The sequence below is a fragment of the Oncorhynchus tshawytscha genome, unplaced genomic scaffold, assembly GCF_018296145.1.
Source record: "Oncorhynchus tshawytscha isolate Ot180627B unplaced genomic scaffold, Otsh_v2.0 Un_scaffold_4_pilon_pilon, whole genome shotgun sequence".
NCBI classification, from domain to species: Eukaryota; Metazoa; Chordata; class Actinopteri; order Salmoniformes; family Salmonidae; genus Oncorhynchus; species Oncorhynchus tshawytscha.
The window spans coordinates 26,709-50,628 of NW_024609834.1; the positions used below are offsets into that span (position 1 = coordinate 26,709).

A 23,920-nucleotide genomic window follows, 5' to 3' on the forward strand; every position below is an offset into this window, starting at 1 on the left:
GATAAAAAGAAAATGACATGCTTCTGAGAGTTTGTTTATTATGGTCCCTGCATCATTGTGAAAAGGATCAAAATGAAAAAAAAATTGCCTTTGGATCACCTGAAATTAAGTGATATCACGGCCCCATCATTTTTCAGGCTTCAAGGAGATATACCTTCAAAGTATACCCCTTGACGTATTCCTCATTTGTTTATTTTACACTCTGAATTCAAAATGGATTAAATAAAATAAAAATCTCACACAATACCCCATAATGACAAAGTGAAAACATGTTTTTAGATTTTTTTGTAATGTGTTAAATGAAATACAGAAATATCTAATCCACCCCCCTGAGTCAATACTTTGTAGAAGCACATTTGGCAACCATTACAGCTGAGTCTCTAAGCTTTACCACACCTGGATTGTGCAACAGTTGCCCATTTTATTTTCTAAATTCTTCCAGCTCTGTCAAATTGGTTGTTGATCAATGCTAGACAACCAATTTCAGGTCTTGCCATAGATTTTCAAGTAGATTTAAGTCAGAACTGTTAACTCAGCCACTCAGGAACATTCACTGTCTTGGTAAGCAACCCCAGTGTAAATTTGGCTTTGTGTTTAATATTATTGTCCTGCTGAAAGGTGAATTCATCTCATAGTGTCTGGTGGAAAGCAGACTGAAGCAGGGTTTCCTCTAGGATTTTGCCTGTGCTTCGCTCCATTGTGTTTATTTTTTTTATCCTGAAAAGGACAAGGGAGTTTAACGATTACAAGCATACCCATAACATGGTGCAGCCACCACAATTCTTGAAAATATGGAGAGTGGTACTCAGTAATGTGTTATATTGGATTTGCCCCAAACATAACTTTCGTCCTGAATACAGTGTTAATTGCTTTACCACATTTTTTGCAGTATTACTTTAGTGTCTTGTTGCAAACAGGATGCATGTTTATTTTCACACGGTCAGTTAGGTTAGTATTGTAGAGTAACTACAATGTTGCTGATCTATCCTCAGTTTTCTCAGGGACCTTACAGATAATTGTATGTGTGCGGGGTACAGAGATAAGGTAGTAATTAAAAAAGCATGTTTAAACATTATTATTGCACACAGAGTGAGTCCATGCAATTTATTATGTGACTTGTGAAGCATATTTTTACTCCTGAACTCAAGTCTTGCCATAACAAAGGGATTGAATACTTATTGACTCGAGACATTTCAGCTTTACATTTTTTTTATTAATTTGTAGAAATTTCGAAAAACATCATTCCACTTTGATATGTGTGTAGGCCAGTGACGACAAAATCGAAATGTAATCTATTTTACATTTAGGCTGCAACAACAACATTTGGAAAAATTCAAGGAATGTGAATACTTTAAGACATTGTAATATAATACTTTCAGACGGCTTTACTGACAATACATCTGTCCACAGCATCGATCAGAAGGGTAAATTATGTATTATATACTGAAGGGTAAATTCTAACTTTTTATATACCAGTAATCTGAAATCAAGCCATATCAGGCCTATCCTTAAGGACCTGCCAATTGAATACTTTTCTAAAATAATTTGTCCAGTTTTTAACAGGACCGGCGTAAATCCTATTATGAATGTCCATCTTTTTTTAAATTAAACTACAAAATACATAGATATCCATTGTACAAACTATATTGTATTTATTTTGGAGGGGGCGTCAGCATGGGTGAGAATTGGGACTTGTGTGTGGATGATATGTTGTCTGACGTTTGTGAACAATTGTGTCAATAATTTAATTGATTCTGCGCAGTACCTGTAACGTTACCTTAGGGAAGACCAAACGGACTTTTTAACCAATTACATTCGAGTTTATTGCTAGGCACAAAAGGCGCGATGTTACCAAGACGACTGGAAGCAAAACAAATGGAGCAAAGTGGTAGATGAAGATTATTACATTTCTACCTGGTAAAACATACAAATCAACGAGAGGCTTGCAACAGCTCCACGCAATGATGGTAAATTACTTGGCTGTTGATTGTTTTATTGTGTTTTCCATGAAAATGATCTAGCTATTCGATGGTTAACGTCGTTAGCTAACGTCAGCTAGCTGAGAACGAACCAACTTTAGTTAATTTACCTAGCTAGCTGAGACTCCTGAACTTCAAACTTATTTGCGTCGGGGACCAATTTTGTGATAGACCCATCAGAATACCAGAACACAACTTCTACTTACAGTGCGATTAAAAAAATATAGGATGCAAGCAGTTGTACTATTACTGCAGTGCACGGCCGGACTAACCAAGCCTCGGTCACCGGGAAATAACATTTAAGGTTCTCTTGGCATCAGATAAAATGTTGCCGTTTGAGTACATTTCCTGCAATTCTACACATTTTGCCTTGGGGCAGAGATAATATTTCACCGCTTTAAAGCTTAAATTACAGTGCATTATGTTCAAAACAACATTTGAGGAATACAAAAAGAATCCAGTTGAACAAATTGATCATTGATGGAGCACTGTGGATACTATATCCCTGTGCCTCCCAGGCACATGTGCATCTGGAACCTCTTAAGGATTTGACCCTTTTCCCCCCTCAATTTTCGCCAAAAATGACATACCCAAATCTAACTGCATGTAGCTCAGGACCTGAAGCAAGGAGATGTATATTATTAATACCATTTGAAAGGAAATACTTTGAAGTTTGTGGAAATTAGAAATTAATGTAGAAGAATACAACACATTAGATCTGGTAAAAGATAATGCATGTTTTTTTTCTCTTTTTTCCCCCATCATCTTTGATGGAATTTAGATTTTGGCCACCAGGTGGCAGCAGTGTATGCAAAGTTTCCGATTGATCCAGTGGAGCATTGCAATACTACACAGTATTTTGTATCAAGTCTGCCGAATTGGTCAATTGATACATTTTCAAGTACATAACTATAGAGAACATACATTTTGTATTACCATATAATTTTTGTAAGTTTACACACTCCCAGGAATGTCATACATGATTGATCATTAGCTTATACACTAACTTTCACACATCTAGAATGCAGGGTGGGTGTTGAGACCGCAAGGGTTTAAACTTCAAATTGTCAAACCAGTTCCTACATTTGAATATTAACATTGATTTTATCAAACAAAACTATGCTACATTTTATCTCTGGGACCCTTAGGATGACAAATCAGAGCAAGATTACTGAATGTAACTACATTATTTACCTTCAGAGGTGAATGTATCAAACCAGTTGCCGTGATAAAAGCTGTTGTTGTGCACTCCTCAAACAATAGCATGGTATTTTTTCACTGTAATATAGCTACTGTAAATTGGACAGTGCAGTTAAATTAACAAGAATTTAAGTGTTCTGCACATATAAGACATGTCTATGTCCTGGGAAGTTTGCTGTAACTTACACCGTCATGCTAAACACATTAGCACACGTTCGCTCAACAGTCCCGGTATAGGGACACCGATCCCGTAGAGGTTATTAAGAGCATCAATAGTGATTCATGATATTACATTGTATTGCACCCTCTAAACTTACACAGGATTCCTTGTATAAAATTGGTTGATTATGTTGGCGCTAGGATAAATTGTCGGCTGGCCCTCGCTACATATTCGTCGCCAGACCCACTGGCTCCAGGTCATCTACAAGTCCATGCTAGGTAAAGCTCCGCCTTATCTCAGTTCACTGGTCACGATGGCAACACCCATCCGTAGCACGCGCTCCAGCAGGTGTATCTCACTGATCATCCCTAAAGCCAACACCTCATTTGGCCGCCTTTCGTTCCAGTTCTCTGCTGCCTGTGACTGGAACGAATTGCAAAAATCGCTGAAGTTGGAGACTTTTATCTCCCTCACCAACTTCAAACATCTGCTGTCTGAGCAGTTAACCGATCGCTGCAGCTGTACATAGTCTATCGGTAAATAGCCCACCCATTTTTACCTACCTCATCCCCATACTGTTTTTATTTATTTACTTTTCTGCTCTTTTGCACACCAATATCTCTACCTGTACATGACCATCTGATCATTTATCACTCCAGTGTTATTAATCTGCAAAATTGTAATTATTCGCCTACCTCCTCATGCCTTTTGCACACTGTATATAGACTCCCCTTTTTTTGTTAATTGTTAAGTCAAAAACACAGTAGAAAAAAAAGGGGAGTCTATATACATTGTGTGCAAAAGGCATGAGGAGGTAGGCGAATAATTACAATTTTGCAGACTCCATGTGTAGCTCTGTGTTGTCTGTTCACACTGCTATGCTCTATCTTGGCCAGGTCGCAGTTGCAAATGAGAACTTGTTCTCAACCTGGTTAAATAAAGGTGAAATAAAAAATAAAAAAATCTTATTTTCAATGATGGCCTAGGAACAGTGGGTTAACTGCCTGTTCAGGGGCAGAACGACAGATTTGTACCTTGTCAGCTCGGGGATTTGAACTTGCAACCTTCCGGTTACTAGTCCAACGCTCTAACCACTAGGCTACCCTGCCGCCCCTGAACAAGGCAGTTAACCCATTGTTCCTAGGCCGTCATTGAAAATAAGAATTTGTTCTTAACTGACTTGCCTAGTTAAATAAAGGTTTTAAAAAAATGTATTTGCTTGATACATTGACCAAAATGAACTAATGCGGTCTTTCCTCAAGGCTTCAATGAGCCAGTGGCGCAACATGAAGCACAGTCAGCAGCAGAGGGTGATCTCGGAATTTCGACGGCAGGAGGAGCAACGAGAAGACCAGACAAAACGCATCACTAAGGACAGACAAATGCAAGCCAATCTAATGAGTGAGGAGAGACTTGAAAAGAAGCGATACCTACGCAAGGTGCAAGACGAGCTGCACGAAAGCCAAATTGAGGATGCTCTCATCAAGGTATCGCTTTCACACAGCATTCATGAAAAGCACCTGCTTAAACGACAACGAGGCCTCATCTGTGTCAGGGAAACTGGTTCTAAAAGTAATTGCTTGCTTCATCTGACTCTTACAGGCAGAGGAGGAGAGAATATACAAGGAAAAGCAACTGCAACAAGAGGAGAGAATGGCACAAGAACTGGCCCGCATCAGCTATGAAAAGCTTAGAGATGAAAAAATGAGGCAATATATAAAAGAGAACAGGTAAGTCCCAACATGAGGGGCTTGGCAGAGATTGACATTAAGGGTTGCCCTCCTATTGCCTGGGTCAAGTGAACTGAGGTTGCCCCATTGGGCAACTGCAATGAATTCCAGTAGCCTAAAGCTGAAAGACAATCAATTTATGGCAGTTGTGCAAGTTTAGCCTGCTCTGAGATTTATTTTTTTGATTTTTTTTACTGATAACCGAAATACCACAACTTTAAGTATTGATCTTTCTGATTCCTCCTCTATGTGTAGAGGAAAGGCAGGCAATATATGGAACTGCTGCATGTAAAATAGCTCATTTACATTTTCAGGCAAGTGATCATAATCTTCGGTCAACCCAAAAATACTCTTGACTTGCCCGATGGGAAAGTGCCTTTCAGGCTTTAATAAAAATCCTAGGGTTAGTGTATCAACATTAATCTGTCCATAGTTGTTGCAGGATGGATGTTTTATGTTGCTGTTAATGTTTCCTTTTTAATTTTAGTGTTGAACTTCGTGAGTTGGAGGGGCAGCTCAAGTCTGCATACCTAAACCGGGAGAGGGCCGCACAGATTGCTGAAAAGGAGTCTATGAGATATGAGACAGTGGTAAGTTCATAAATGTCCTTTCCCAGGGTAGAAGAGATATTTGAGACTTGAACCAAAACACTTGTTGGTTGTGCTTTTTGTGAATCCATATTTTTCTCTGACATTAGCGTCAGGAGGCTGATATTGCTCGTAAGATGAAGAGCGAGCATGAGCGGGCCTCTATGGAGCAGGAGAAGCAAGAACATAAGCGCTACGAGGAGGTGGTGCAGTACCAGCAGGAGCTGGAACAGCAGCTGGAGGAGAAAGAGCACAAGAGACAGGAGGCTTATGAGGAGTTCCTCAAGGAGAAACTCATGGTTGACGAAATCGTCAGGAAGATCTATGAGGAGGATCAAATGTGAGTGGGCAGTGGCAGTCTGTTTTCACAATTTGGTTAAGTTTCCTGCTTGATCAAGTAATCAGTATATAATGAAATCAAATGACCTTTCTTATTTGCAGGGAGAGGCAGTTAAGACTGGAAAAGATAACAGCCACTCAAAGGTACATAGAGGAGTTCAAGAGCCAGCAGACTGAGTGGAGACTGATGGAGCGGGAGAAGATGGAGGCTGAAAACAGACGCATCCTGGAATTTGCCAGTTACCAGCAGCATAAGGAGAAGAGCAGAATGGAGAAAGTCAGAGAACGAGAGCAGGCAAAAGAACATCTTCACCAGATGGTAAGAGGGAGAAAAGTCACATAATTTGCGAAACTTTTGGCTATATTCATAGTTAAGAATATGTTCTAGTCTTTTTTCTGTGGACAAAGTGAGAAATTATTAATACATTATTGATGGCTATTGAGGAATGTCTTTCTTCTAGCTCACTGAGAAGATTGAAATGGAGAGGCAGCAGCGTGACGAGATGGAGCGTGTTCGTGAAGAGCTTTGTCTGGAGGAGCAAGCCGAAGCTGCAAGGCAGAAACAAATCGTAAGCAAGCATTTCCACATTTTATAATTTCCTAAATTTCCAAACTGCCTTTAGAGGGTTCAACCCTTTTTAAATGGGTTAACAGGAAGATATGGAGAAGAGAATCAGACAGAGGCTGGAGTTGCAGCAGACCTGCCAAGAGCAAATAGCCTTCAAGGAAATGCGGAGGCAGGCTGAGAAGGTGGAGGAGGAGGCCTTCAGGCAGATGATGATGGCCAAATTTGCTGAGGACGACCGCATAGAGCAGATGAATGCCCAGAAACGTCGCATGAAGCAGCTTGAGCACAAGAGGGCTGTGGAGAAACTGCTGGAGGACAGGAGACAGCAGTACCTGGCTGACAAGGTACAGTATATTGCTCTTATCATGAACACTTATGCACTCTTTACCAACATCAAAGTGGTGTTATTGTAACTGAAGCTTTTCTGTTTAACACTGTTTTGTCTGCCTCAGAGGTAGTCTGTAGGTACCTTAAGGAACATTTGTTGAATGTAAGTTTGATCTCTCTTCCCAAGGAACGTGAGGCTGAAGAAAGAGCAATGGAACAGGAGAGGGAGACACTGCGTCGACAGATCATTGAGGAGGAAAGGCAAAGCCTTCTCAAACTCCATGCCACAAAACTTCTGGGCTATCTACCTAAGGTAAGGGAGAGGAGGTTGTCTTAGTTTTTAGTTCAACTGCAAGTGTTGCTCCAGGAAGATCCCACTTTTGAAACTGACTGTTATTTTCAAATGTTAAGGGCATATTCCGGGAAGATGACCTTGAACACTTTGATGAGGACTTCAGAAGCAATTTCCAAAAGCGACAGGCTGACATCTTTGATGAAGAGGGCTGGGGAGATGATGAATAACCACTTTCTATACTACACCACTAGATGGCATTATTGGGTAGATGCTGTCTAGTGTGTTTTTTGTGTGTATCAAATGGTGGATTTCTTATGGTGATGGTGTACTCAAAAATGTATTAAGTTGCAAAGACTAATTTGTATCCCACTAGCTACATATCACCACACCTTAAATCCTATCATGGAGGTGCAGCAATTTTCAGTTGAAGTCATTTGGTAATAAACAAAAACTACACCATTTCTTTTATTAGGTGAAAATGCAACTACAGTTTAAATTGATTTAACCCATTATTGTAATAAAATGCTAAACTTTTAAAATACAACTGCACTAAAAATATATTCTGTATAAAAGGACACATAATCAATGTTGTTGCTAACCATAAGAATACATTCAAGGCAAGCAGGATTGTATTACATACATTTTTCAGTATTGCTTTATGATTTCCCCCAGTCAAGAGCTTTCATGAATCCCTCTTCTGTAAATGACAACATCTTGGCAGCTTCTAAATGCATCTGCTCAAGCAAGAGGAAAAATATATCAGTTGGATAAGGAGAAATATCAATAATGATACTGCCTTGTAACAATTACTTGCAGTTAATATGAGGACTTACTTTTTGCCTTTTCAGTATATCAATCAGTTCAGCTTTTTACTTTTCCAGCTTCTTGTTTTTGGCTTTTAATGTTTCACATTTTTTTATGATCCTGGTCTGCTGTGTCCTTTTGGAAAGGATAGACATATAACAAGTTTATTTAACCTGGGTTATACAACAAGTGACAGAAGCCAAACTTGAATACCAAAATCTAAACTATACTAATAGCATAGCACTATCTATCAATACAATTTAGTGTAAATGATTGATGTAATCACTAAATGCACTGATAGGTGGTTTAATTTATCTTGCTCATCTGCTTGAGCTTGGTCAGTTGTGTCTTGGACCTCTCAACTTCCTCCAAGCCTCTGTTCAGTCTTACCTCTATGGCACTGTGATTGGTTGCTGCCTGTTTTTGTGCTCTCTTCAAACCCCCGATTTCCTTTGTTAAACACGCACGGGGGCAAGCTAAATCAGTAAAAGCATTTTGTGTAACGTTTTTATAGCGCACCAACACACATTTTCTAAAGCACTGTAATGATAATGGTAATATTTGGTTAGATAGCTACAAAAACTGACTGTCATCACATGTACTTATTAACGTTATATTTCAGAAATTAAATGTGAATAGTTATAAATTAAACCGATAATTGTTGTGACTAAGCAATAGGAAGCCATCAACCATTCATTCTTCTTTTCTTTGGGAGTGGACATACACTAAGTGTACAAAACATTAGGAACACCTGCTCTTTCCATGTCAAACTGACCAGGTTCCATGCTTTTGTTCAATCTTTACTAACGACATGTCACTGGCTTTGAGTAAGGCTCAACACAATACTCGTCAGCTACTAAAGTGATTGAAATGACTGCGACACTTAAAGAGCTGCAGTTAGTTTCAGAATGGGTAGCAAGGAATAAGATAGACCTAAATATTTCCAAAACTAAAAGCATTGTATTTGGGACAAATCATTCACTAAACCTCAACTACGTCTCATAATGAATAATGTGGAAATTGAGCAGATTGAGGTGACTAAACTGCTTGGAGTAACCCTGGATTGTAAACTGTCATGGTCAACATTGATACAACAGTAGCTAAGATGGGGAGAAGTCTGTCCATAATAAAGCGTTGCTCTGCCTTCTTAACAACACTATCAACAAGGAAGGTCCAACAGGTCCTAGTTTCGTCGCACCTAGACTACTGTTCAGTAGTGTGGTGTCATGACATTGGCCTGTTGGGGGAGGTTTATGACCCCCATAAAACCTTTTCTCTCTACTTTATAGAGTTGACTCTTGTAAAGAATTTGTAACATAGAGTCTGGTAACATTGAAAGGTGGGAAACGGAACCATATTTCGGTAATCCAACCAGTTGAAAACATGCGTTGGTACTTAATGAATATGATCTCAGATCAGTTGTTGTTACTCAGATATTACTACTAATGACAGTTTGTCATCCTATCTTGGAAAGTCGATACATTCTAGTTATCAGATTCACATGGAATTGTTGTGCAATTTAAATGTTTAAATATGAAACTATTTGTGAAAAGATTAAATGTAATTTTAGCTTCTTAAATGAGAGAATGGTTTGTCATAGAGAAACTCTGCTCACTCACCCAAGTGAACAGACTTTGGTTGTAAACTATGAAACATGCCCTTCTTTCACCACTATATTAACCCGTTGACAAAAATTAAACTTGCTGTTCCGAGGACATGAGGATGACGGTCTTACGTTAAAAGGGCTCAGATAATAACCTAACAAAATTAGCATCGTGTTCAATGTGAAGGTGACGATCGACACACCGAAAGGATGAATTTCAACTATACCAGCCAGAATATAGCACGAGCTTAAAAGTATGGCTTGGTATGAACTTTGAACTCTTATTCACTCCAGAAGTGATACCTCCTAGCCGTTGTGTTAGCAGCAGCCGCTGTAAACGTGGGCTAGGAAAGGACGAACGACGTATTCAATCTAACACACACAACGATACTACAACGTATCCATCTTACCACCAGAGACATTCTTCAGAGGACAAGAGCTCCCTGTTGGGCAACCCGGCCTTCCATCTACGACCAACCTATTGAAGCGCAGCTCAGAGTAAATATTTATTAAATTTTCCTTTTTCCAAATGGGCGGTTATTTAGAATGCATAAGATTCTGTATTTACGATAGCATAGCTTCTCCCTTTTGTTACTCAGTCTTCCCGCTCTTTCATTCAAAACCCAAACCCCTTTCTTTGTGTAACCAGCCGTCATATCTGTTCCGTCCACTAGGGACATTTTCTTTTATGACATAATTTGTAATTAATGTATGATCCATTCTGGGTAGATGTAATTCTGTGTGATTATTTAGGTATTTAGTAAATAAATAATTAAACCAAATGTTGTATTGCTGATTCAACTTGTTAGCCAGGGTTTGTGAAGATAACCAAGAATTTACAACTTTCAGATGAGACTGAATAAGGCGACGATTAAATATTGACTGCTATTGAGGTAAAAGATTACCAGGTCTTTAAGAGTTTATTCGGAAGATAACAGCTCTATAAACATTATTTCGTGGTGCCCCGACTTTGTAGTTAATTACATTTACATGGTTATCTTAATCAGGTAATATTAATTACAGAGAAAAGATTTAATAAAATAGCATGTCATATCACTTAATCCGGCATAGCCATAGACACGACAGTGGTCATGTGCCACAAAGAGGGAGTTGGGGAAAATTGCAATTGGCTCAGAACAGGGCAGCACAACTGTCCCTTAAAAGTACACGGAGAGCTAACATTAATGACATGCATCTCAATCTCATGGCTCAAAGTGGAATAGAGATTAACTTCATCATTACTTGTTTTTGTAAGAGGTATTGACAAGCTCAATATACAGAGCTGTCTGTTTAAAATACTAGCACACAGCTCGGACACTCATGCCATCAGAGGTCTTTTCACAGTCCCCAAGTCTAGAACAGACTATGGGAGGTGCACAGAATTGCATAGAGCTATGACTACATGGAACTCTATTCCACATCAGGTAACTGATGCAAGCAGTAGAATATGATTTAAAAAGCAGGTAAAAATACACCTTATGGAACAACAGGGACTGTGAAGAGACACACAAAGGTACAGACACATTGTGATATTGTACATTTTGTGTATATGTGGTGGTGTAGGGATTTTTTATTTACCTTTATTTTAACTAGGCAAGTCAGTTAAGAACAAATTCTTATTTTCAATGACGGACAAGGAACAGTGGGTTAACTGCCTTGTTCAGGGGCAGAACGACATTTTTACTTTGTCAGCTCGGGGATTCAATCGTGCAACCTTTTGGTGACTAGTCCAATACTCTAACCACTAGGCTACCTGCAGCCCCAATTTATATGTATATGTTGTACTGTTTCATCTTTAGCTCATTCAGTACAAACAAAGTTCACTGTTTAATATGTAATGTGGGATTTCTCTGAATTCAAAAGATATCTGTCATATGAGCGCCGTACTATCGCCAGCTGCAGGAGAGGTTCACCTTACAGGCTGACCATGTTAATGAGGCCATGCCAGGCATTCCCCTGCTGAAAGGTTGATTTCATCCTTTATTAACAACCTTGTCTAAGCTGTATAATGTCCCCCTCCCCATTCAGCAATAAGACATTAACAGCTATCTCAACTGCTGTCTATACACATCTAGGTTTCTCTCAGTCACTGTTCATGGACTTTCATGGTTACAATATGTGCTGTTTAATATTATCAAATGACTAACTAGAAAGATAATCAATGTAATAACTGTTTTATCCTCGACACCCACCTTCTGTAGAGCAGTTACTTGTTGCTGGAGCCCATCACCTTTTCTGTTTGACACCTCCGCTAAAGCTCTGTGTTTCTCTATCTGGGTTTGCTGAAAGTTGTGGTCTTCTGTAGTCCTGCTCGAGCCTCCTCGACCTCCTTTATGTTTGGTGCTTAAACTACTGTTTGCATTATCCTAGAATAAATACATGTTTTATTCTTGTTTCAATGTTACATTTTACTCAAAAATATAACTAATTTCCATCTCTCATATTTCTATCATTACCTTTATGTTGCACTCATATGATAGCCGGTTAAATTCTTCTTGCTTTACACAAAGTTTTGCTTTGAGAAAACGGATCTGTGCATCTGAAACACAGCACACCAAAAAAAGTATACTATAGTTACATAAAGAATTATATAATTTTTAGGATATGCGAGAAGCTCGATGAACTAAGGCTGAAACAATTGATATTCTGGAACTCTGATAAATAACTTATTTTTTTGTAATGAATGTTTTTGAAAAGATCCATTCTTGTGCTCCAGATGTGATATTGTAAATTTGTGAGAAAGCTTAGGAAGTGTAACAAATTAAATTAGAATTCACCTGATCCCATCTCATCACCAACACAGCGCATGATGTCTTCCATAAGATTGACATGAGTATCTCCATCTTCCAGCTTCCCCTCAATGTCTACATATTGTTTTAGCCAAGGAAAAATCCACACAATCTTTAAGAACCGCAACATCATCAACTGCAGATGTCTTTGTTGTTCTGAAATAAAGTAACAAATAAACAAAATACAACTCAAACAAAAAGTTGAAAAAGTCATAACAAACATAAGGAACTGAATATCAACAACGCTGGACACTCATTAAGCCATTACCTTTCACAACCTTCCAATGTTTCCAATAGATATTTGTGCAAACATTTGTGACAAGGATAACATTCTTACTGTCTTTTTCTCTGGTATCCAGGTCTGTTTTATGAATTGGATTTTGATGTGACCCTTTTCTTTGTCATTACCTGAGCAATGGAAATATGACTTAGGGAGAATTTCAATTGGATTTCCTTAATTCCTCGTCTCCTCAAAACCCATTGAATGAGAAAGTCAGTAGTCCCGCCCCTCTGACCTTCCCATCCAATGGGGTTTGAAATGGGGTTTGAAGAGGACGTGCGGAATCAAGGAAATACAATTGAAATTCTCCCCCAGTTTTACTAACTGATTACATTACCTTTGTGTCTCTGAGATGTTACATTTTACGTATCAAACTGAATTGAATACTGCACCTTAGAAGTGGGCTTCATAACTGAAGATTCCAGCATGTTCACATTCCTAAAGACAAATAAATTTGTATTATAGGCAGTTCTCATATATTCTTATCCAGTCTACTACACTGAAATGCTATACGTTTTGAGCAATGCAATATTTTATTACCTGAAATCCTCCTCCTCATCCTCAATGTCAACATCAAGGTGGAAAGAGATTGACTTTGACAAGACTTAATTTTGGTCACTCTGGAAAAAAAGAAAGATAAAACAATCAGGACAATAAGTTTAAATAAAACAAATATGTCTAAAAATGAATGTTTTATGTTTTGCTGAAGTGTGTCAATTGGCCAGGTCTTAAACCACTTACCATAACCTGTTCCGCTTGCCTTACTAGTTCGGCTGTTTTTGCCTCTAGCTCTGCATTTATACATCTGGAATGGAAGGAATATGGATTTTTATTTATTACTATCGCCATCTGGTTACAGCAACTCATATGATACAGTTTACATTGACTCAACAGATGTTTGGGCAAGGAACCTCACTTGTATTCCTCCTCTTTAGCAAGTAGGTCTATCGTGGATGGTTTCTTTGAGGGGACAGAGGCTGGACGTCTCACAGATCTTCCTCCTTGAGACCTTTCTGCCTTGGATGAGTCTTTTGGGCTAAATAAACAAATGTAGTAAGTTAGGTAGCTCATTAAAAATATAGTAGTTGTTGGTTCTTTTAGCCAACAGGCATATAACATTTCAAAGGAACAACGCTTTAATTGAAAGTCAGACAGCGTATAATAAATATAACGTTACAGTTTTAACTAGCATGCTAACTATCTAGCTAGCAGTTAACGTTAGCTAACTTAGATCTTAAACAGCGGTATAGCTAGGACACATAAAGGTGGCTATAGCTAGTTATTTCTTCTTGTATTTAACTTGTGAATGGGTATGTTAATGTTTTTTTTAGCAGTATAATACTGTAATTAGCTAGTTGTTTGAAACAATACATTGACTCACCGCATGCATTCTTCTTACAGACATTTTGTGGTGCTAAATCTGGCGGGTGGCGTTGCGGTTGCATAGCAACAAGTCGTTGGCCAAATGTTTTTCTCCGCTGTGCGACAAGGCGAAGGAACACGCACATTTGCTGTGCTCGCTGTTTTCCATAATGTTGAATTTGATACGTTTAAGAAAAAAATGAAGTTAGGGCCCATTGTGGACCAATGAACACATTCATTTGAGTTGTTTGCTAAACATGAAATGTGCAAATATGTAGGGGGACAGCCCTTACTTAGGCTAACAGATTCGCTGCATGTCTACACATTGAGCATAATGCCATTATAGATATATTAATTTGTTCACCACTGATTGCAAATAATTGCATTTAAATTAAATAGACATTTCAAAATGTTATTTTACAAACTCATTGGATTATTGAAGACCACGTCCATAGTACTGATCATTTATGCATTTTTACTGTAGGCACACAGTACTTGGCTGGTCACTTTTTGGCTACTCACCACGGTCACAACCCCAAAAAAGCACGTTATTCTTCATTCGTGCAGTCTGCGCCTGCGCCACCGATGCCTGACAGCAGCAGCAGGAGCAGGAGCAGCATCACATTACCGTTCTCCCAGCAGTAGGATATTATGCTGGCAGAACGATCGTGCATTTCTTTCTTCAAAATAAGAGTTACCATACAGAGACATGCTGAACTGTGAATATAGATTTTTTGATGCATTCTGTATTTATATCATCATTTCTTTTGAACATTTACAAAAATACTGGTATGTTGAAAGCTATTATGTAGGCTATATTTAAATGAATGCACTTTTAATCAAATACAAATATTTGTTATTGGAATTATTCAATAGATAGTCTGCAAAACTTAAATGGGTCTCTTGTTTCAGAGTAATGGTGACTCCTTACTCCACCCAGTCCTTTCACTGCAGCTCAATACACGGGGATACTTATTAGCTTGTAGAGATAACGTTTATACCTGTCTCAGCTAAAGTGGGGTGGGAAATACTGAGAAGGGTGTAGTTTTGGAGGTGGACTGTGTCACACGCTGCAGGCTTTTCACTCCTCCCCTACATAGGCCCCAATGCAATATACTGTAATGGACTGTACATGGGATACATATTGGCTTGTAGAGAACGAGAACAGGAAAAAAAACGTTTGTGGAAAAAAATTATGATAATCAAGGCTACGTTGTCCACTAATAAAGGACTAGTAATTAAATATTGTTCCGATTTTTCAGTGCTGCAGCACCCCTACTTCCTGTGTATGTACAACACAGTCCCACTCCAAAACTAACCATATTTGGTTAGCAGAGACCCTACTGAGTATTTCCCACCCCACTTTAGCTGAGACAGGTAGAAAAGTTATCTCTCTACAAGCCAATATGTATACCATGTACAGTATATTACAGTATATTGCATTGGGAGCTATGGAAGGGACGGAGTGAAAAGCAAGCATTAGGCCGTGCTACACCGTCCCCATCCAAACCTACACATATGTGGTTAGTAGAGACAAAAAAAAATGTTAAAAGTAAATATCTTTTGATTTAGTTATCCACATTGCAATATTTTGAAATGCGGGCTTTTATTTAGAAGGGTTCAATGTGACGTCATCGTTCGTCCTGCTGGCAGAATACTAGTCAGCATCACAAACACTTCCACCACTAGTGTTTGCAAACGCACGGGTCGCCACAAGGCTGCGACGGAATCCTGGGGAAAGTCTGCATTTTGTATTCCTCTGTACCTGTGATTATTGTTTTGTTTTTTTAAACATGTCTGTGCATGGTGTTCGAAATTAACCGTCTAACAATGTTTTCCCGGCACCGTTTCTACCCTGGAACTGAGGCCACGTATATCGCAAATGAGAACGGGTGGGTCGGTAATGTACAGTAGGAAAATAACTGCTATATCGAGGTCCAAGTTGAGGCCTGCATGTTAAAGATCCCTTTCCTCCCATCCTGAATCTCATCGTGATGACTGAGGATCAACAACAACATGATCAGCTCCCGAAGCTGGGCTCTGGAATAAGCACCTTACCATCCCTAGTTCCTGGACTGCAAGGGACTGAGGCCAATGCGTTGCAGCTCAAAATAAAGAATTCCATCTGGTAAGGACGACCATTAGCTAGCATTGTGCTACTTCGATTGCTAGCCAGATAGTTAGCTTAGTTAACTTACATTAGTTCAGCCAGCTCCACATGTTTTGCCATTACAGTGTGGCTACCTCTAGCTAGCTAGCCCAGATATTTAATTAGCCAGCTCATTACTAACTAGCAGCAACTGAGTGTTGTCTCCTTCGCCCTCATTTTCATCAACGTAAACATACATGTCAACATTTGTGATTGGCGTTGACAATAATACGTTTTTTTATACAGTTTTTAGTGAATTTCTTGGTACCAAGAGCTAATATTGTCTACTATAAGTTATTTTATATAAATTGTTTTTGTTATGGAATAGCGCGTGCGGCATGTCGGACACATTCATGCCATTAGCAGCAAGCTATCGCTGCCTTTTCGTGGTGGTGGACAGGTCTCGACTAAAGGGTCAAAATGGGTGAATATTAACAACCCGAGTGTTGCAAGAAACCTCGCGGTTAGTTAGCTGGACCCACTGAGGTGTGTATATATGGCCTGGACGTGTGCTTTGTGCATGGTTTCGGTATCCTCATTAGTGCACGCACTCTAGTCAATTTGCGTATTTTCGGGAAAACAGAATAGTATGTAGCTAGTACGCTTACGCGCGTTATAACGAGGTTAGTTTACGGGAGAAAGCCAGTGGTGCACGCCTGCACTAACTGGGTTGAAAACCACCATTGTTTTTTTTGCATGTCTCGACATGTATTTCAAATCCATAGCGGTATAAATGGCTATGGTAATAATAGCACAGCCTGCCCTGCACCTTACCATATCTTGATACATAATCAATGACCTGCATGTTGTGTCAGTACAAACCTGAAAAATATTATTTGGCTACGTTCAACATTAATCTCTTCACAGATCTGTAGATAAATATGGTTGCACTCATGCCCCAGTCAATTTACATAATTAAATGTTCAATTTGCACACTGAATAATATGGTGATTTTACTTTTATGCACGTTTCACCTGTTGCCTTATCCTTTGGTTTCATATAGATACTCCCTACATGAATTATGAAGTATCATAAGGATCCATAATATGCTAATAGATGTGGTTTGATTGTGTAAATAGTTTTTGATTATATACAGTGACATATCAGGAACTGAAGCACATGGACGGTTCTCTGTGGAATTACAACATTGGGAAAGTCATGGCTGGCACTTTTTTTATAAACTTTTTTAATCTAATGGGCATCATATGAAAAATATAGAACCACTTAGGTAATATGTAACCTTAGCCTAGTCAGAAATTGCAAAATGCCACCACCTAGGCGTATGTTAATAATATCAGAAAATACACTACAGTATATTTGTTGATTCTCAGCACAGTAATCTGCTGTAAGGCCAGTGTCCCCCAGTGCTACCCCCAAACCAGTGTGAAGGAATGCGGCTCTGGATGACATGGATCCATACGTGGGATATCACTTCCCTATTTTGATGGGCATAAGTTCCATCATCAATACATTGACTTGATGTTTTATGGTCAACATCAGACATTAAATTTACATTTTGGAAAAAGCAAATACTTTGATTTCTGGTCAAACAAAGGGGTCTTAGAAGACATGTTTTATTTTTATTTAACCTTTTATTTAACTAGGCAAGTCAGTTAAGAACAAATTCTTATTCACATTGATGGCCTACCCCGGCCAAACCCTCCTCTAACCCGGACATCTGCCAAAAAAAGTCTTAAAAGCTATTAGAATAACATTAAAACACAATATTGTTCATGTTAACACCCGTGCCAACTAATAGCAACATTTTATATTTAATATTGCTGAAGGAAAAAGGAAACCGCACACTGCTCTTGATAGTATCACTGATATTTAATAAGCTTACGTATCGGCCTCACGGCCTTCGTCAAGGCTTTTGTGATTTTTAAATTTTTTTTTACCCTTATGTAGACCTAGCCCCTCCCACATCCGTTCTACACAAGGCAAAGGGAAGAACATAAGTGCTACCAAATATATCAATATGCATTTCATAAATATTACAGAAGTGTATAAATAAGACTTATGAAACACGTCTGTAAAATCACAATGAGAACATAGCAAGTTTACATTAGTCATTGGGTACATCATACGAAAAACAGAAATCTTAAATAGGCACATAATTCATGTTCAAATTCTCAACATAACATACATAGGCATTTCATCATTATGTCCTTTAGGAAATAATGTCTGGAGGGTGAAAATCCAAAAATATTCCCTTCTACTCAGAGTATTATTGTTATCACCCGCCCTGTCTGATATCTTAGCTTTCTCTATGCCACAATCTAAAGGTAGGAATATCATGCTTCAGGTCATTGAAATATTTAATATATAATATTTAATATTGCTGAAATTATTTGCCTTCTGTAGGTTTAAGAAATATTGCCTAGTGACTTGTCTTTTTGTTTCAATAACCCATACATGTTTAAAATGTGTCATTCTGTAACAAAATCTATAACATAATGACTGAAAAAGCATATAATAATGACTGAAAAAGCATAACGGAATGACTGCAATTGCATTGGATAAAATGGAAAATGATACCACAGTTGGTTCACCTGCTACTATCCTTCCTTCCACTGGCATACTGTCATGTTCAGCTCATAATTGTGAAAAGTCTGGATGACCTCTCTCTCTCCAGTTAATGTCATCTCTCCCGGCTCTTACTGACACCTACCTATGAGCCCCCTCTGTTTCCATTTACTGTAACCAGCGTCCTCAACCACTGAGCACCAGGCATGCATGGACATTGAAAAGTAGTTGAATTTTAGACATCTGTTTCACAAGTTTAGACAGCACATTGCAGTACAGTAAAGAGAAGTTGAGTCTATATCAGCACTCTACAGTAGAGTAAAGCACACTAGAGTACAGTATAATGCACTCAACGCCACTCTGCTGTACTTTACTGGGCTCTACTATGATGTCCAAACTTGATTAGTTCAGATTGAGTCTTGTCCGTACTAGAGGTCGACCGATTCATCGGAATGGCCGATTTAATTTGGGCCGATTTCAAGTTTTCATAACAATCGGTAATCAGTATTTTTGGACACGGATATTTAAAAAATATATATATATATTATTTTTTAAAACACCTTCATTTAACTAGGCCAGTCCGTTAAGAACACATTCTTATTTTCAATGACGGCCTAGGAATGGTGGGTTAACTGCCTTGTTCAGGGGCAGAACGAAAGATTTTTACCATGTCAGCTCGGGGATTTGTTTTTGCAACCTTCCGGTTACTAGTCCAATGCTCTAACCACCTGCCTTACATTGCACTCCACGAGGAGCCTGCGTGGCAGGCTGACTACCTGTTACGCCAGGGCAGCAAGAAGCCAAGGTAAGTTGCTTGCTAGCATTAAACTTATCTTATAAAAAAACAATCAATCTTAACATAATCACTAGTTAACTACACATGGTTGAGGATATTACTAGTTTATGTAGCGTGTCCTGCATTACATATAATCGATGTGGTGCCTATTAATTTCTCATTGAATCACAGCCTACTTCGACAAACGGGTGATGATTTAACAAGCACTGTCGTTGCACCAATGTACCTAACCATAAACATAAATGCCTTTCTTTAAAATCAATACACAAGTATATATTTTTTAAATGCATATTTAGTTCATATTGCCTGCTAACATGAATTTCTTATAACTAGGGAAATAGTTTCATTTGTCTTGCGTTCCGTGCAAGCAGTCAGGGTATATGCAGCAGTTTGGGCCGCCTGGCTCAACTGTGTGAAGTCCATTTATTCCTAACAAAGGCTGTAATTAATTTGCCAGACTTGTACATAATTATGACATAATATTGAAGGTTGTACAATGTAACAGCAATATTTAGACTTAGGGATGCCATCCGTTAGATAAAATACCAAACGGTTCTGTATTTTTTATTTTTTTAACCTTTATTTAACTAGGCAAGTCAGTTAAGAACACATTCTTATTTTCAATGACGGCCTAGGAACAGTGGGTTAACTGCCTGTTCAGGGGCAGAACGACAGATTTGTACCTTGTCAGCTCGGGGGTTTGAACTTGCAACCTTCCGGTTACTAGTCCAACGCTCTAACCACTAGGCTACCCTGCCGCCCTGAAAGAACAAACTTTTGTTTCCGAATTCGACCATTTTAATGACCAAAGGCTAGTATTTCTGTGTGTTATTATGTTATAATTAAGTCTATGATTTGATAGAGCAGTCTGACAGAGCGATGGTAGGCACCAGCAGGCTCGTAAGCATTCATTCAAACAGCACTTTCGTGCGTTTTGCCAGCAGCTCTTCGCAATAATTCAAGCATTGAGCTGTTTATGACTTCAAGCCTATCAACTCTCGAGCTTAGGCTGGTGTAACCGATGTGAAATGGTTAGCGGGGTGCATGCTAATAGCGTTTCAAGTGTCACTCGCTCTGAGACTTGGAGTAGTTGTTCCCCTTGCTCTGCATGGGTAACGCTGCTTCGAGGGTGGCTGTTGTCGATGTGTTCCTGGTTCGAGCCCGGGTAGGGGCGAGGAAAGGGATGGAAGCTATACTGTTACACTGGCAATACTAAAGTGCCAATAAGAACATCCAATAGTCAAAGGTATATGAAATACAAATCGTATAGAGAGAAATAGTCCAATAATAACTATAACCTAAAACTTCTTACCTGGGAATATTGTAGTCTCATGTTAAAAGGAACCACCAACTTTCATATTTTCTCATGTTCTGAGCGAGGAAATCGTTAACTTTTTTACATGGCACATATTGCAATTTTACTTTCTTCTCCAACACTTTGTTTTTGCATTATTTAAACCAAATTGAACATGTTTTATTATTTATTTGAGGCTAAATTGATTTTATTGATGTATTATATTAGGTTAAAATAAGTGTTCATTCAGTATTGTTGTAATTGTCATTATTACAACAAACAAAACCAAAAATAGGCCGATTTTAATCGGTATCGGCTTTTTTTCGGTCCTCCAATAATCGGTATCGGCGTTGAAAAATCATAATCGATCGACCTCTAGTCCGTACCAACCAAGTGTGGTCTTGTTTGAGGGGAGCATATTAGAATAATAGCCCATGTGTAAAATAATAACCAAACATGCAAAGGAGGATATTGCATTTTTATACCTTTTTTGTGTACCTATTCAGGATACATCACAATGAATACATCACATATCTATAATTATTAGGGATGTGCATCTTTCCCTTTCAAGACGAGTCGATACACTATGTATACAAAAGTATCTAGATACGTATGTGGACACCCCTTCAAATTAGTGGTTTCGGCTATTTCAGCTACACCCGTTGCTGACAGTTGTATAAAATCAAGCACACCGCCATGTAATCTCCATAGACAAACATTGGCAGTAGAATGGCCTTACTGAAGAGCTCAGTGACTTTCAATGTGGCACTGTCATAGGATGCCACCTTTCCAACAAGTCAAGTTTGTAAAATTTCTGCCCTGCTAAAGCTGCCCCAGTCAACTGTGAACTGCTGTTATTGTGAAGTGTAAATGTCTAGAAGCAACAACGGCTCAGCCGCCAAGTGGTAGGGCACACTGCTCACAGAACAGGTTCGGAAAAGCCCCCTTAGTTCCAGTGAAAGGAAATCTTAACGCTACTGCATACAATTACATTCTAGACGATTCTTTGCGTCCAAATTTGTGGCAGCAGTTTGGGGAAGGCCCTTTCCTGTTTCAGCATGACAATTCCCCTGTGCACAAGGCGAAGTCCATACAGAAATGATTGTCAATCGCTGTGGAAGAATTTGACTGGCCTGCACAGAGCTCTGACCTCAACCCCATCAAACACCGTTGTGCTGAATTGGAATGGCAACTGCGAGCAAGCCCTAATTGCCCAACATCAGTGCCCGACCTCACTAATGCTCTTGTGGCTGAATGGAAGCAAGTCCCCACAACAATATTCCAACATCTAGTGGAAAGCCTTCCTAGAAGAGTGGAGGCTGTTAAGGCAGCATAGGGGGGACCAACTCCATATTCATGCCCATGATATTGGAATGAGATGTTTGACAAGCAGGTGTCCACATACTTTTGGTCTTGTAGTGTACATGGTCTCCAATATGATAAACGCATTAATTTTCCATTCTAAATTCAAATCTGCTCCTGATGGACCTCATGAGCTGCATCTGTCTGAGCTGACTTCTTTCTCTCTCTTATTTGTGTGTAAATTATGCATGTCTATGGTGTATGTGTTATGTAGGCACCAGAGCTAAGCCATAAGGGAGACTAGGCATCTAACACTATCAGATTAGGTGGGGGGGGGCAATGTAGCTTATGTTTTTTTGTCTCCCCACTTTAAAATCACCATCGGCCACTACTTAACTTGTCATTCTTGCAGATTAAGTGTGAGCTAGTAATGTAGCAATATTTATTAACAAATTTGCTATGACATACCCAATGAATATATAGCACACCTTGGGTGGAATCTAAAGCTCAAAATTGAATGGTTTTGACCAGTTGGAAGTGTTTACTGCAGCTGCGGCCGCTAATTGGCTGAATACCCGGGGTGTGAGATGGTTCAAATACAAATTTTATTTGTCACATGTGCCGAATACAACAGGTGTAGTAGACCTTACAGTGAAATGCTTACTTACATGCCCTTTAACCAACAATGCAGTTTTGAGAAAATACCTACAGTTGAAGTCGGGAGTTTAAATACACATTAGCCTGACATATAATCCGAGTAACAATTCCCTGTCTTAGATCAGTTAGGATCATCAATTTATTTTAAGAATGTGAAATGTCAGAATAATATTAGAGGGAATTATTTATTTCAGCTTTTATTTCTTTCATCACATTCCCAGTGGGTCAGAAGTTTACATTAGAGGTCGACCGATTCATCGGAATGGCCGATTAATTAGGGCCGATTTCAAGTTTTCATAACAATCGGAAATCGTTATTTTTGGGTGCTGATTTGCCGATATTAAAATATATATATATATATATATATATACACATCTTTATTTAACTAGGCAAGTCCGTTAACACATTCTTATTTTCAATGACGGCTAGGAACGGTGGGTTTAACTGCCTTGTTCAGGGGCAGAACGACTTTCACCTTGTCAGCTCTGGGGAATCAATCTTGCAACCTTAGTTAACGAGTCCAACGCAATAACGACCTGCCTCTCTCTCGTTGCACTCCACAAGGAGCGCCTGTTACGCGAATGCAGTAAGCCAAGGTAAGTTGCTAGCTAGCATTAAACTTATCTTATAAAAACAATCAATCATAATCACTAGTTAACTACACATGATTCATGATATTACTAGATATTATCTAGCGTGTCCTGCGTTGCATATAATCTTGACTGAGCATACAAGTATCTAAGTATCTGACTGAGCGGTCGTAGGCAGAAGCAGGCGCGCAAACATTCATTCAAACAGCACTTGCGTGCGTTTTACCAGCAGCTCTTCGTTGTGCGTCAAGCATTGCACTGTTTATGACTTCAAGCTTATCAACTCCCAAGATGAGGCTGGTGTAACCGAAGTGAAATGTCTAGCTAGTTAGCGTGCGCTAATAGCGTTTCAAATGTCACTCGCTCTGAGCCTTCTAGTAGTTGTTCCCCTTGCTCTGCATGGGTAACGCTGCTTCGATGGTGGCTGTTGTCGTTGTGTTGCTGGTTCGAGCCCAGGGAGGAGCGAGGAGAGGGACGGAAGATATACTGTTACACTGGCAATACTAAAGTGCCTATAAGAACATCCAATAGTCAAAGGTTAATGAAATACAAATGGTATAGAGGGAAATAGTCCTATTCCTAT

General features: G+C 39.0%; 2 protein-coding genes and 1 pseudogene across 4 annotated transcripts in view; 2 read left to right on the forward strand and 1 right to left on the reverse strand.

Moving 5' to 3' along the window:
- Positions 1 to 1,766: 1,766 nt before the first annotated feature.
- On the forward strand, positions 1,767 to 8,947 carry mns1 (meiosis-specific nuclear structural 1). Its single transcript, XM_024418971.2, has 10 exons — positions 1,767 to 1,967; positions 4,602 to 4,826; positions 4,942 to 5,069; positions 5,557 to 5,659; positions 5,767 to 5,996; positions 6,098 to 6,314; positions 6,457 to 6,564; positions 6,650 to 6,907; positions 7,078 to 7,203; positions 7,302 to 8,947. The coding sequence occupies exons 1-10, from the start codon at positions 1,893 to 1,895 to the stop codon at positions 7,410 to 7,412; spliced, it is 1,581 nt and encodes a 526-aa protein (XP_024274739.1). The 5' UTR covers positions 1,767 to 1,892; the 3' UTR covers positions 7,413 to 8,947.
- On the reverse strand, positions 7,624 to 14,321 carry LOC112249236 (annotated as a pseudogene).
- Positions 14,322 to 15,712: 1,391 nt separating this feature from the next.
- Positions 15,713 to 23,920, forward strand: part of LOC112249193 (DNA-binding protein RFX7) — a 44,153-nt gene continuing 35,945 nt past the window's right edge. For all 3 annotated transcript variants that reach the window (XM_024418929.2, XM_024418930.2, XM_024418931.2), the window contains exon 1: positions 15,713 to 16,151. In XM_024418929.2, coding sequence (XP_024274697.1) covers positions 16,018 to 16,151 — 134 coding nt within the window. In that variant the 5' untranslated portion in view covers positions 15,713 to 16,017. The remainder of the gene's footprint in view (positions 16,152 to 23,920) is intronic.

Bases quoted from the DNA above. Each gene is read 5' to 3' on its own strand.
- mns1 (XM_024418971.2), top strand. From the start codon at position 1,893: ATGAAGATTATTACATTTCTACCTGGTAAAACATACAAATCAACGAGA. The intron at 6,908-7,077 runs GTACAGTATATT...TCTCTTCCCAAG, and splicing joins AGCAGTACCTGGCTGACAAG to GAACGTGAGGCTGAAGAAAG. The intron at 7,204-7,301 runs GTAAGGGAGAGG...TCAAATGTTAAG, and splicing joins TTCTGGGCTATCTACCTAAG to GGCATATTCCGGGAAGATGA.